Genomic DNA, 13946 nt, shown 5'->3' with positions numbered 1-13946 from the left:
GAAAAAGCTTTTTTTTGGGGGGGTTTAATTACAGTTTATACACCTGCAATTAAATTTACACAAATTATTAGCATTATGTCGTCGTCATTATCAATCTAATATTCTTAGATGTTGACGTTGCGACGAATTGTGGTTGGGCTGTGACTGGAAGCCGATAGTGGTCCCCACGAGTGGCCCCATTTGTTCTCCAATGACCGTCCAGGTTCGATGTGATGCGTAACGTCTTGCTTGACCAACTAGTGGTCCCCGCTGTAGTTCCCAATTGGGTTTGGGCTGTGTCCAATTAGCGTCAAAGTCGGTCCACTACTCGATTTAAGACGGCTTAGCGCCCCTCATCGGAAGGCGTTCTTTTATCCTTGGCTGGTCGCCTCGCATCTCTTGGTACGATTAGGGTTTGCTACGGTCGTTTGTTCTGGACTTCTTTTCCTTCGGTTAGGGTTCTTCGTTACGACGTTCGATGTCGAATCTGATGTTCGAGTACCTTTGTTGATCGGTTTGGTTCTTGCTTCTTATAAATATACCTCGCACGCAGATTTGCTTCCTTCGTGATCGGTTCGGAACGATGAGGCCTGTTTTCGTTGGAAATCTGGAGAGCGATACTCGCCATTCCGATCTCGATCGGCTTTTCTCCAAGTATGGAAGGGTAGATCGCATCGACATGAAGTCTGGTAGATTCCTCCCCTTCTCTTTTTCCTTTCTTCTTGTTTGGTTTTGCTCACGTTCAATAGCCGGAAGGGTTTAAGTGGCTGCCTCCCTCTTTTGTGGAGTTTTGTCTCAAGTAACCTTCTTGGAGAAAAACGGTGTTAACCATGGTTGGTTTTTATTTTATGGTGTTAGTCTGTGCTTTTAGGAGATTTGGTGAATCTTTTTGGGTGCTCCTATAGAACCTTTTTAGCAGAGGAGCATTGTGGTTTATGAGGTTCCTGGAAAGATTAAAAGAAAGCCTATCTTAGGGTAAAAATTTTGTAGACGTGACTAACCATTTTCTTTCTTTGGGAGAAGCTGCTGGTTTTCTTAAAAGTATACATGCCATTCTTGTTGCTCCACATGGAAATTAGATGACAGTTTAAAACACAGTTGCTGCAACATATTTTGTTCTTTTATTATTGATCTGCTTGGAGTCAGAGCTCGTAGTTGTCGAATAAATTAAACAATCCCAAGAGATTATTGCTTTTTTTTTTCTTGTCTAATCGGTTATCAGGTGAAAAGCTCAAGTGTCACCATCTAAGTTTAAGTTAATGCACATGTTTTCATAAAATAACCATTTTAACATAATCTTATGGTAGAAGAATGAGCATTTAACTGACAAATATATGATAATACAGGTGTTGCTGTCGTACAGCAGTGTATCTTAGATATCATTATATAATCTAACCGAAGCAATATATGCACATATAAATTACAAGATCATATAATTCTTATCTGTTGATTACCTTTAGTTTAGATAATGAGCTTTTAAGGTTATAGGTGAGTCACTGTTTTTTAACAATGTAGATAATTGACAGGGCACAAGCAAAATTAAGTATATCGTAAAAAGGGATCCCTGTGTAGTTTTGATGAGTTTTGGTTCTGGAGGACAATTGCAATGTTAATAACCTTACATTATCAATTTTAACAAAATATTCTAAACACGGTATTCTTCATTACTTTGTTAAACATACCAAATATATTGCTGGAGGTTGCTTTGATATCTTTCCAGAATGCACAAAGATAAGATGTTTCAAAAGTTTAACAAAAATGCTATTAAATTGCATCCACTCACAGCATGGGTTGCTTTACATGTCACATCACAGAGTGTTTTGTCTTGAGAAGACCAGAACTGTAATACCTCTGTGAAGAATGCCTATATTTAAAAGTTTGCTTTGATGCAGGAACTACTAAGGACGCTGAGCTCTTTCTAGGCTCTCCAAGTTCCATGCAAAAACCATCCATGTCAAAGGAAACCTTTCTTTCAGAACATCAACTCCTCCATTATGCAACCGCCACTCTTCATTTGCATCAAACAAACACATGTTAGGATCTGCTTTGCTTAAAGTTGTTGCCCAAGCTTGATTGTTGAAGAATCGTACCATCATGCCATGCCTTCAGATCATATCATCATGCCATGCCTTCAGATTGTATCATCATGCCATGCCCTCAGATATCATCATTACATGCCAATTGAACGCTTGCTCTATTCGGGGGAAGCATATTCAGCAATGACTTCTTACCTTGGTTTTACATATACGAAATCATGTTTTAGTTGCCATCATATCAGATCTCCATTTTTCACATTCTTAAGGTTCATCAGACCTACAGATAAATGCAGGTGTAGTATTTCTGATATTTCTTGCTTTCCTCAAGCTTAAGAAATCAGTTTTGCATGTGATACTGTTAAGAGAAAAATGAAAATGTACCAACGAAATTTTATTGCTCTCAATATAATTATATTTGTCTTTGGCAGGATATGCTTTTGTTTATTTTGAGGATGAGCGTGATGCTGAAGATGCCATTCATAGGCTTGATGGTATACCTTTTGGTTATAGTAGACGCAGGCTGTCAGTCGAGTGGTCAAAGGTAATATGCTTTCTGACTAAAATTTTCTGTATACAACCATAATATATTTATAATGCAGTTGAATAGATGTATTATCTGCTGATGTTTCAGGATCATGATTTGATCATGAATCTCTTAAGGGACTTCATAGGATCATAAACAAAGGTTGCATCATAAATCAAAGATTTATAGATTTGATGTGTGTGTGTGTGTGTGTGTATATACATGCGCATATGACGATTGATGGATACCTGAAAAGCATCAACCAGCATATTATTTTATTTTTCAAGGTCTTGTGGCACTATTATGAAGCTGACTGGGTTGTTTGTCATGCCTCACTAAATGAAAAAATGGTCAAATTCTGGTTGAGTCAAAAATTCACCAAAGGATTGTCCCAGGCACAAGGCTCCCATTAATACCCTGCTTTGGCAAGGGTTTCGATGTACCTAAATTTTTTGTTCCCGTGGTATGAGTCAGACAGATATTGGTTTTGATCCAGAAAGTACAATTTACGCTATGAGCTGACTGACCCTGACAACTTTGGTGTCTTCAAAATTTTCATATTATCTCACCCTAACTTGTGCTGATCTGTTGTTGTACTGGGTCTAATTTTTCAGCAGGGAGGACGTGGACCAAGGGATCGTGATGGTTCCAGGCCAGCAGCAAACACGAGGCCTACTCGAACTCTTTTTGTTATCAATTTTGACCCAATTCATACAAGGGTCAGGGACATTGAAAGGCATTTCGAATCTTATGGGAAGATTTTAAATGTTCGGATCAGAAGGAACTTTGCATTTGTTCAGTTTGAAACCCAGGAGGAAGCCACAAAAGCCCTTGAATGCACCAACCTTAGGTTCGTTCTTTCTGCTCTGATCTTTTATGCCCTAAATTTTTTTCCACCAGTTTCGTGTGAATTGATATCTATGACTATGGTTTCCCTCGTCATCCTCAGTAGTAAAATTAGCATGATGTGTATGGTATTCATGGATGTTTGCCCAGTTTTTATCTGCATATGTAAATGATATTGCAGGGACTGCTAATTCATATTGCAGTGACTGCTGCAAATATGTCTTCACTTGATCATGATACTTTACATGCAATTTCAATAATTACTTTTGAAGCAACTGTTGATGCTTTGATTATTTGTCTTCATGCTAGCGACATTTTGGCTTGAAGTGTGAAATTCTGACAATCTCTTTTTCATTCTCAAACAGCACTACGTTAGAACATATTTTCAACATGGTAAATATGTTTTCCTCTGTTGATGTTTTCTAGCGTTCTCATAATCATTAGTTGGAGAATCTTAGCCTTTTATTTTAGAAGTGCATTAAGAACATATTGTTATGAATGATTTTTTAATCAAACCTTGTTCTCTCTTTCCTTAATTTATTAAACATATCTCCTATAATTCTGAATTTTGTGTTAATGCTTCATTCATGTACCATGTACTAGCAAACAATCAACTTTGCAATGCATCAGAATTCAGGATGAAGTTAACAGAGTGCAGTTAAATGAAATTAAAAAATAACTCAGCCACCCATTTAAGAACTTTAGTTTTCCCTGTTAAAATCACAATAAGTTGTCATTTGCGGCTGGGAGCTGCTGCAAAAAAAGGAGGGGCCGAGTTGCTAATTTCTTGCAGCTTCTTTAACTGAAATATGCATTTTTGCAGGATTGTGCTGACTATATCCTTTTTTTTAACCTTTTGGTTTGGCAGCAAGATATTGGATAGGATGGTAACAGTTGAGTACGCCTTTAGGGATGATGATGATGGTGATCATGGTGACGTGCGTGATAGCCGAGGTGGTTATGGGAAGCAGGACGATAGGGCATATGGACGCTCTGACAGCCCAGGATACCGAAGGGATCGACCTAGTCCTGATTATGGACGTGCAAGGAGTCCTGTCTATGACCGATACAATGGTCCTTCGCATGATAGGAGTCCGGAGTATGGTCGTTATCGAAGGTGAGGACCACAAATCGTTGAGATATGAAGTGTTTGTAGTCGGAGGCATTTGAGATTGACATTTATGGCATATTGATAAGAGTATCTCAAGCTTTTTATTCTGTAGGTTGTTTTTAAAATTCCACTGTGACATATTTCCATTGCTCAACTTGTTGATCGCATCTGCTTTTCTGGATCACAGCCGCTCTCCTCCTGGTCGAAGATCGAGGACTTGAAGATCATGCAGGGGATGTGAATGAAGAAATTTTGTGCTGGTTCTGTTGTTGATTGCACTTGTCGTTTTTAGACATCCTAAATATTATGCATATGATACTGCATAGAATGTCATGGCTAGATATTAGTTTCTTTACTTAAAATCTGATGATTGTTATGTTGGGTGACTCTTTGCTGGCAACTTGTTCAGTGTATTAGCTGTTTTAACCTCTTGGAATGCTGGTAGCATTTATATTTGCCCGTTTAATTCCTGTTATGAAGAGCTGCTAGGAACACTCGAATACAAGCCTAGTGTTGTTGTGGTTGGATAACCACGATGTGGTTGTGATGGAATATGCTGGATAACCACGATGTAACCAACGATGAGGATTGTAACCATGAAACCAAAGCAATTGGACGGAGGCCATTGTCCAGTTTTTTCCTCTGCCCTTTATGGATGTTCTAGTGAGCATGATTTGCTCATACATCTGGGTTCAGTTTCCCTGGTGTTTGGTTCAATTCAAAACGTTGGAGTTGCCTTTGAGTGTGGACGGTGTTTGTGGTGTGTGTTTTTAAAAATCACGAGTACTACTACCTCGGTATTTAAATTTTATATTTTATAATAAATAATTATGCTTAAGATTTAGTAGTAAATAAATGTGATACTTAAAGATTTCTATATGGATTTGAATCCGACCATTTATTGTATTGCTTTTATGGTTCATCTTTGTATTTTATAGTGGTGTGTCATATGAGTCTTGGCGCTTGAGGTGTCTGTTTGACTCTGGTGGTTTGGTGTCTTTTGTTACACGATTGTTCAGAATTGAGAGTTTATGAAATTTATTTATTATATTCTATATCACTTATCGTGTATTTATTGGAACCGTTGCTTTTGAGATGTCAAGGCTTCATTTAGCCGTGCAGGAAAAAAAAGTTAATAACAAAACTAGAAAAATTCAAGTTGCATCTTATTGTTGCTTCAGGGGAAAAAAAGAAAGAAAAAAAATAACTGTTCTTTATGAATGAAAGGAGGTAATCAAACAGCAAAATCATTGCACAGTATTTTGTCATCAGTCATGCGAAATTATATACCATTTTATTGCGTCGCATGTTTTCCATCAAATAGGAGAAATCTACATTGATTGTCGAAGAGGTGCTGCAGCCTTTTTTACAGCATCCGATCGATGATCAGCAGCTAACCACATTTATTAACGCAGATCTATGATCTCCAACATCTTCCAACAATCACGCCGTGGGTCTCAACACCTCCCTCTCGATCGCCTTCTCCAGCCACGCCTCGGCGTCCGCCATCATCTCCGGGCTCAGCCTCACCATCAGCACGCAGAACTCCTTCTCGTCGAGCGCCCCGTCCCCGTCCATGTCCCCTTCCCTCACCATCGCCGACGCATCCTCCGCCGTCATCCCCGCCATCCCCAGCGCCGCCGCGTTCCTCCTCAGGCTCTCCGGCGTTATGACCCCCCTCCCGGGCTCCGCCAGCAACCGGAAGCCCCCGCACAGCTCCGACACGAACTGCTCCGCTTCCAGCCTCTCGGCCATCACCGGCAGCAAGTCCTCGTACTCCTCCGACTCCGTCGCAGCTGCGTGCTTCTCTTCCTCCATCGCCAGACCTTCCAAGTCTCTGTTGATGCTGCAGAGATGGTTTAGGCGTCGATCGAGGGTACAACTTGTCTTCTTCTATCGGCTTCTTCGGCCAGGCTGCAAAGGTGTGGGGCCGAAGCCGGACGTGCCGACCGCGTCACGCGCCATTCGCGTTTGCTGTCCTTGTCGTCGTGGAGGTTTCAAATGGGCGCTTTCTCCGAAGCTTCGTCGTCGCTTCGGAGGATTCGGCATCGCCTGTGCTGTGAGCTGCGAGCGACTTCTTCTGGGGCAGGTTTCATGCGGTCGCCACGCGTGAAGGATGCGATCGTTCGATCCCGTGACGACGGGACGGGGCCAATTTTAGCAGAGAATTTGACTCTCGACCTAATTGTCGGCCAATCAACACGGTGTTGAAAAGTCAAAACGTGCAACTGTCAGCCTCAATCAGCCGCTCCACTTCCACGTTAAGTGCGTTGTTGTTCATTCTGCTCTCAGTTTGGTCTCCAATATCTTTGTTGGATGGAAAGAATGAAAAAAAAAAAGTGATTTCACGAGAAGATATCTCAGTTTTCAATTTTTTATTTAGCTTTTTTTCAATACCTTAAATATCAATGATCGTCAATGCTCTTTTTTCAAGTAGATGGTGAGGTCAAAACATTCAAAATAATTTATATTATTTATCAAGTATTTACTAAAATAATTATTCATAAGATATCGAGTTAAATATTTTCTTTAATTTATCTTTTTTTTTAAGTCTTTGAAAGACTATAAAAGATTTCGGAGAGACCAATCCTTTACGAATTAAGATTCTGTATGATTTAAACAAAACTAGTTAAGTCTATAATGGATGATATCAGAATTGTCTTGATTCGTAGCAATATTATATGAGCACTTGTGAGGACTTATGCTCATAACGGATCACCTTTGATTATTTATCATATAATCATTTAGAGTTTATGAAATTTATGTTTATAATTTATATTATCTGTTTAACGAAATAACTATTTATAGTAACCTAAGTTAAATATTTTCATTAACCCATATTTTCTTTTCTTTCCTATGTTCTTAAGGGATCATAAGAAAATGGTTTGGGGAAACTAATCCTTTGCTAACGAACTTATAAAGGGCTAACTAAGTTTATGATAAGGAGGTGATGATGCCTATCGGAAGGAGATGATCGAGATATTTAGAGAAAAAAAAAACACGAAATGAGAAATTTTGTTTTCAATGCCTTGAAATCACCCAATGAAAAAAATAAATATCATAGAGTTCATATATTAATTAAATTTTGTTTTCTATTCTTTTCGTCTCTTTAATTCAACTGCTTAAGCTTTTTAGGTTTTATGATCATCTAACCATAATCTTATCACAACATCATCTATTTCTTCTATCTAAATTATTAGATTCAGCGGGGATTTGGCCATTACAACTTGTTGGATAGAGACAAGTGCGTGGATGGCACTATCGAGGAAGTTGAATGGTTTGGTGAGATTTGAATCGAGAAGAAAAGATAGAATAAGATTAAAATTTTCAAGAAATTGCTATAGAATCTCTCTTTTCCTGTCTTCGTTTATCAGTTCAAGAGAAGAGAAGGTGCTTCACTTTATTGGGTTGATTCCACCAGAATGCAGATAATTCTAGTATGCACTGTTGGTCAATAAGACACCATGATGGATCGGCTGATAAGGTTGTCTTACACTTGCATAGCAAACATACCACCACTAAATCTACTGAATTAGAAAAAAAGTTTTACAAGATCATTAGATAACCTTCAAAATAAAATTCTTTGAATTCTAATTCACAAAGTAACTAATGAAAGAACAGCAAAAGTACTCGAAGGAAACTTCATAGCAAACATCTGAAATAGATGTAGCAATTCATTGGAGGGTTCAATAGTAAGTTGGATACAAACCTGCAGGCAAAGCTGTAATTTGGTACCTTATGTTCAAAGACCAGAATGGTATAGTCTCTTTGATCTAATGAACAAACTGGAATACAAATTTACAACACCCATATAAATTTTAATACAAAAAAAGGATGAAAAAAAAGCCCTCTTGTCTTGACAATGTCATGATCAGGATGAAGAAGATATAACTACAGCTCAGCTCAGCAATAATTTTCTTTTGGCTTAGCAGCCACACCCAATCTTAGATGTTTATGCACCCTCAAGAAGATATGGAATGAAATATATTCTCTTGTTCCACATGATCTATCTAAATAGTTCTTTTTCTGACATAAAAAGGCATCACAAAATTATGCATGTCACTGATGATGGCAGAAGCAGTTCTAACAGTGTCAGTAGGCACAAATGAAAATTAAATGTGTGATGCTAGTTTGGTTACTTCCCCAGGGATGGCAAAAGCAGGAAGGACAACACAAAGTCTATACAAGTCTTTGCTTCAGGTTCGGGTCAACCCCTCGATTAATAGATGTCATGATAGTCGTAGAAAGACTAGTTTGCAATAATTCATGGAAGATGATATCTCAACATAGTCGTAGGCTGAAAGATGAATTGTGCAAATAAGAAACAAATGTGCCTGGATTCTATATTGTCCAAAAAAAAAAAAAATCAGATTTGAAGCAAAAGAATAACAAAACACACGGCAAATTGTAAGTCCATGGAGTCCAACCATATGCAACCACATCATAAAAAATCACATACTAACACTAAATGTTGCCATAAGTTCCTTGGACAAGGTAGCCATCATATTCCATAGGAAAACCCCTACCAAAATAGAAAAAGATTAAGTTTGAGATAAATAGGAAGAGTAGGATACAATTAACCACCACTCTTCCTTGCAAACCATCTCTTCCTAGCATTCTCCATTGCCTCCTCTCGCATCCTTGATAGCTCATAAAAACAACGTTGGTATTGAGCTTCAATCAAATCAAGCTCCGCCCTCAATTCACATTGATCTTTATCCGTCAGGGACAGTGAAGAAGAGGCCTTCAATAGATACGAACTACTATGATGTTCACCTACATGATATATAGAAGGTTCCAAATTATTCACATTGCCACTCAAAGGAAGTTCCTCAGCAATTTCCCCAACACCTCTATCTCCTTTAGAATCAACATCAGTAGTATATTCACTTAAGCTTTTTGTAATTCCAGAAACAACTGAATTAGCTGACATATGAGAACCTTTATCTGCTCCATCAACCCCACTCCATAATAAATTACAACCAGCAGTTGCCATTGCCTCATACATCTTCTTGTATGATATTCCATCATCAACTTCTGCAAGTTGTCCTGAGATTCCCAAGTTTAACTGAGATAACTCAGCATGGTCATAGCTTCTCCCAGAGTCAGCACTCGACTTTAGTGTATTTGAAGGACACTCAGAGTGAAGTTCATTATTGTCATAAGCATCATACCGCTTGCATGGGCTGATGTTCTCACTAGAAGAATGATTGGTAGAAGGTATCCAACCAGGTACGAATTTCATGATCAAAAAATCAATAAAATCAGCTATGAAGACAACATCATAATCAGACAGATCTAGCTGCTCCACCATTTCTGCAGCCACTGCAAGTGCTGTGTCCGAATCCAAGTAAAAGAGGAAATGTATGTTCTTCACCCTACCTACAAGAATGAAGGATAACAGATGGATTAACAATTTTACAAAAACTCAAAAAAAATCACCAATACCTTTGTTTACGTACCGTATGTGTCTGCAATACGCAAGATTAATGAGACAGAATTGTCATCAATTTTCTCTCCTTTCAATTTAAATTCGTTATTTCGATTTGTTCTTTGGAATTCCAGCGCCGGGGTAAGTGCTGTTAGATTAAAGTTCTCAGTGCAAGTACTAGTTGGAATTGACTTGTAATCAGAATCAATTTCCATAGATAGAGGCCTTGAAATTGGATTATCCATATTCTGTATATTGTTGGGCACATGAATAGGATCTGTAGGAGGTTCCTTTGTGCTATTTATTTGAAGAAATGGATCTTTCAAGAGCTCCTTGGCAGGCAATCTCTTAGCAGCAGAAACCAAGCACTTCTCAATAAACTGCCGTGCTTGAGGATCTTTTACTTTAGCAAGTGCAGCAGGTTTTATTCCCTACAATATTACATATGCAATGATTCTTGATCAAACAAAAAGTGCTTGTAAATTTTTTAATAACTCGTTGGGCATACATGCCTAATATAGTTAGCAACTTACAGAGGTGACTTTCTTATAAATCTGAGCTGGATTTTTGCATTCACTGTATGGGTATTCAAGTGTAATCATCTCCAACATGCACATTCCAAAAGAATAAATGTCAACTAATTCATCATACTCCTCCTCATAAAGCTCTGGGGCCATAAACTCAGGGGTACCTACAGGTATTAACACACAGTAATTACTTACCCTAAGAAAACAAATATATGGAAAAAAAAATCAAATACATTTCCTGAAACAAGTTATAAATTTAAAGAAAAAACTAGTACATGGCACTTAACACATTGGGCTGGTGGTCATAATACCAGATGTACTTACCAAAGATTGAGGGTTCGAAACTGATCCTTTGTAATAAAAACTAGAGCATGGGTAATAGAAAGATAAATACAAAGGCATTAGTTGCTTAGTTACTATGAAAGTGCCAATAGGCAACGCTAATATAGATCATCATCAAGATAAATTCTCCATTAAACCCTAATGATAAATATGTCGATAATGCGACCAAAAGTCTACAAATTGTTTATCGACGCGCTTTCAGATAGTCTAAGATTTTTATAGGTATTAACACGCATTATTTAATTACCCTAAGAAGACAAATATATGCAGAAAACCAAATGCAGTTGCTGAAACAAGTTATAAATGGAAAGTAAAATACTAAATCACGGGCAAAAAGATAAAAACAACAAAGCCATAAGTTGCTTAGCTACTATGAAAATGCTAATCGGCAATACTTATATAGGTGATCATCAAGACAAATTCTCCATTAAATCCTAATGACGAATATGTCAATAATGAGACCAAAAATCTATGAATTGTTTCCCAACACGCTTTCGAGTAGTTTAAGATTTTTCTAATTGTTGTGCACAGAATACGAACAGGTGCAGTTTCATTCTTTAGCACAAAAGGATAAAAAAATCAAACCATTTTTCTTACCAATAACACTTCGAGCTCTAGGTTGTTGCATGACAATTGCCAACCCAAGATCGCCGATTTTAACTTCTCCATGATTGCCATTCACGAAGATGTTATCACATTTCAGATCTCGATGAAGAATAGGAGGCTTGTGATTGTGAAGATACTCCAAACCTCGAAGAATTTGCCTTGCCCAGCTTTTGATTGCCTTCATGTCAACATGCTTATGCTTCTTACGATATCTACAAGTTTAAAACAAAAAATGACTTACAAGAGTTTCTTATCCGAAGAATCCAAGCATCTGATAGAATGACCAGAAAACCTACTGCCTTAGACTTCCGGAAGTGAAAAGCTCGGTAATGATGTTTATGGTCTTATTTTGATGATCAACCCATGAATCATAAAATTTGATGATATTCTCATGCATTAAGGACTTGAGCAGATAAACTTCAGAATACAACCGTTCCAGGTTGTCTGGAGATTGCAACACTTCATCGAGGCACACCTGGTTCCATGCAACTTCTATCCCATCAATCTCATCAAATGCTTTATACCTACACAGCACCAGGAGAACATAAATGTGCAAAATTCAGAGACATTTATCATGCTTAAACTTTTCCAAGTGCAACAAACCAAGCAAATTATAAATGGAAACAGGTTTAGTATTTTGAGACATACACAGTCTTGAACGCTCCTCTCCCCAAAATCTCTTTATACTGCAGTGCCAGACAAAGAGGAAACCAATAAATTAATAAAAATTATAAGTCGGAAGAGATCAACCGAAATAGTAATCAGTTTACAATAATAAGGAAAAACAAAGGTCTCAAGTATCTACAATCAGCTCGTATGGTGAAAAAAAGACATCTTACTTGAGGTAAATAATTGTACAACCAATATAACACATGGCGTCAAACACAATGAACTCACACGAATATAGCGTCCGTTGGGATTAACCTCCACGCACTCGGCATCCAACGTGCCGCCACCAACGCCTCGGACCCCAAGTTCTAACGGGAATCCATTGATGGATGCCGGTCCCATTTGTAACGACGACGACGACGACGACGACGACGACGAGAACAAAAACAGCAAAGGAAAAAAGAAGGAAGGGAAGGAAAGAGAAAAGGAACTATCTTAGGCGCCTTGAGGAGATCCGACAGAGACAGTAGCAGCCTTCTCAGAAAACGCCTCGGACGCGACGGAGAAGGAGTCAGAGGCAGATCGCAGGCGGCACCTGCAAGCCACGGCGGGGGTCTCCGCGAAGCCCAGATCCATCACCCCGCTCCCGCTAGAAGATCGGCGCCGGCCCCTCATTCTCCAGCGACAGCTCCCGGTGCCCGCCGATTGCTCGTGGTCTCCATCCCCCGATCGCGAAGGGGTCAAGCCCCTACGAGGCGGGTCGGAGCAGGAGGGCGGCCCAAACCACCATCACAGGGATCGGATCGACAAGGCGCGGGGCAGGAGCCGGATTCAAGGGAAGGGGGCGAGGGGAGAAGAGAACAAAAACCCTAACTCGATCAGGGGCAGGAGAAGGCGGGCGGAAAGGATAGAAACGGCGAAGCGGGAGGCGGACCGAAAGAGAAGGGAAGATCTAACAGGTGTTGGGTAGAATTGCCGAACCTTTTCTCCCTTCCTATTTCTTAGTTTCGGATAATTAAAGAGATCCCTCTCCGGTGGCCGTTTAATTGCGGGAAACGACCTCTCCCTCCCTCCCTCCCTCCCTCTTTTAGCTACCGGCGATACAATAGGAAGGAAGGCCGTCTTCCGAATAATATTATATATATTTTTATTATTTATTTAAGTCGATCAAACTCGATCAACCATCAAATAAGAATTATTTGACGACCCAAAAAAATCTAAATAAATATGGTTTTCTATGCACTCGCTGTATGCGGTGCATGTGAAAGAAGAAAGAGATTTAATGATGGCAAAGTGAGAAAGAAGAATGAATACATGGCAAGAGATCGGTTCCAAACCATTTCCCCATCGCTTCTTAATTGTGCTCCAAATCCGAACAATTTAGACTCCATCAATAATTTATTACTCGATCATTAACAATATTTTGAAATCATTCCAAATTATTTGTGTGTAGGTTTTTCCTCCTTCGTACGTACTATTCAACATAAGAATGAATGTGTGTTCGAATGTTGTGCATAAAGTTAATTAATAGAGTTAAAATTAGGATATGAATAAGAAATCATTTTATCGAAAGTTGTTGAATCCACTACAATCTTATAATAAGGTTGCTATTTGTTAGATCTATTATTAGATCAACTCAACTTGACACCGGTTGATTCGAGCTTAATTGTGATGATTATTGGAATCATCTCGAGGATGGAGCTCTGATTTTGTTATCAGAGAGGATCTGATGATTTTGTGTATTTTGATTGATTATAGATATTTCAAAAATAGAAATATGCTACGTTGTGAGGCCATTGCAATTTTGGAAGGGCTTAAGGCTGTCGAGCACAAGAAAATTCAACACATTGGTTTGGAAACAAACACGCAAATCTTTCTTGGTCATCTACTTGGGAAAGAAAGAATCTTCTCTACTATGGAGCATCTTAAACATGCA

The 13946-nt window shown here is 38.8% G+C and overlaps 3 protein-coding genes across 5 annotated transcripts; 1 reads left to right on the top strand and 2 right to left on the bottom strand.

Moving 5' to 3' along the window:
* Positions 1 to 293: 293 nt before the first annotated feature.
* LOC135585942 (serine/arginine-rich splicing factor RS31-like) lies at positions 294 to 4961 on the top strand. 3 transcript variants are annotated; one of them, XM_065175802.1, is made up of 6 exons: positions 294 to 381; positions 533 to 668; positions 2444 to 2556; positions 3156 to 3388; positions 4253 to 4501; positions 4683 to 4961. In XM_065175802.1, the coding sequence occupies exons 2-6, from the start codon at positions 563 to 565 to the stop codon at positions 4714 to 4716; spliced, it is 735 nt and encodes a 244-aa protein (XP_065031874.1). In that variant the 5' UTR covers positions 294 to 381; positions 533 to 562; the 3' UTR covers positions 4717 to 4961. The 3 variants fall into 3 exon arrangements, with proteins under 3 accessions (XP_065031874.1, XP_065031872.1, XP_065031873.1); XM_065175800.1 differs by having other exon boundaries at positions 3153 to 3388; XM_065175801.1 differs by having other exon boundaries at positions 362 to 431; positions 3153 to 3388.
* An 809-nt stretch (positions 4962 to 5770) lies between these two features.
* On the bottom strand, positions 5771 to 6603 carry LOC103975957 (calcium-binding protein KIC-like). Its single transcript, XM_009391112.3, has one exon. It carries the CDS (start codon positions 6311 to 6313, stop codon positions 5939 to 5941), a length of 375 nt encoding a protein of 124 aa, XP_009389387.2. The 5' UTR covers positions 6314 to 6603; the 3' UTR covers positions 5771 to 5938.
* A 2336-nt stretch (positions 6604 to 8939) lies between these two features.
* LOC103975965 (probable serine/threonine-protein kinase WNK4) lies at positions 8940 to 13102 on the bottom strand. The gene is made up of 7 exons (XM_009391125.3): positions 12299 to 13102; positions 12050 to 12087; positions 11698 to 11925; positions 11393 to 11613; positions 10460 to 10617; positions 9958 to 10357; positions 8940 to 9877 (listed from the first exon to the last, which is right to left on the bottom strand). The coding sequence occupies exons 1-7, from the start codon at positions 12410 to 12412 to the stop codon at positions 9072 to 9074; spliced, it is 1965 nt and encodes a 654-aa protein (XP_009389400.1). The 5' UTR covers positions 12413 to 13102; the 3' UTR covers positions 8940 to 9071.
* Positions 13103 to 13946: the final 844 nt, after the last annotated feature.

Source organism: Musa acuminata, chromosome BXJ1-4 (genome assembly GCF_036884655.1).
Source record: "Musa acuminata AAA Group cultivar baxijiao chromosome BXJ1-4, Cavendish_Baxijiao_AAA, whole genome shotgun sequence".
NCBI classification, from domain to species: domain Eukaryota; kingdom Viridiplantae; phylum Streptophyta; class Magnoliopsida; order Zingiberales; family Musaceae; genus Musa; species Musa acuminata.
This window is presented reverse-complemented; position numbering and strand designations above follow the sequence as displayed.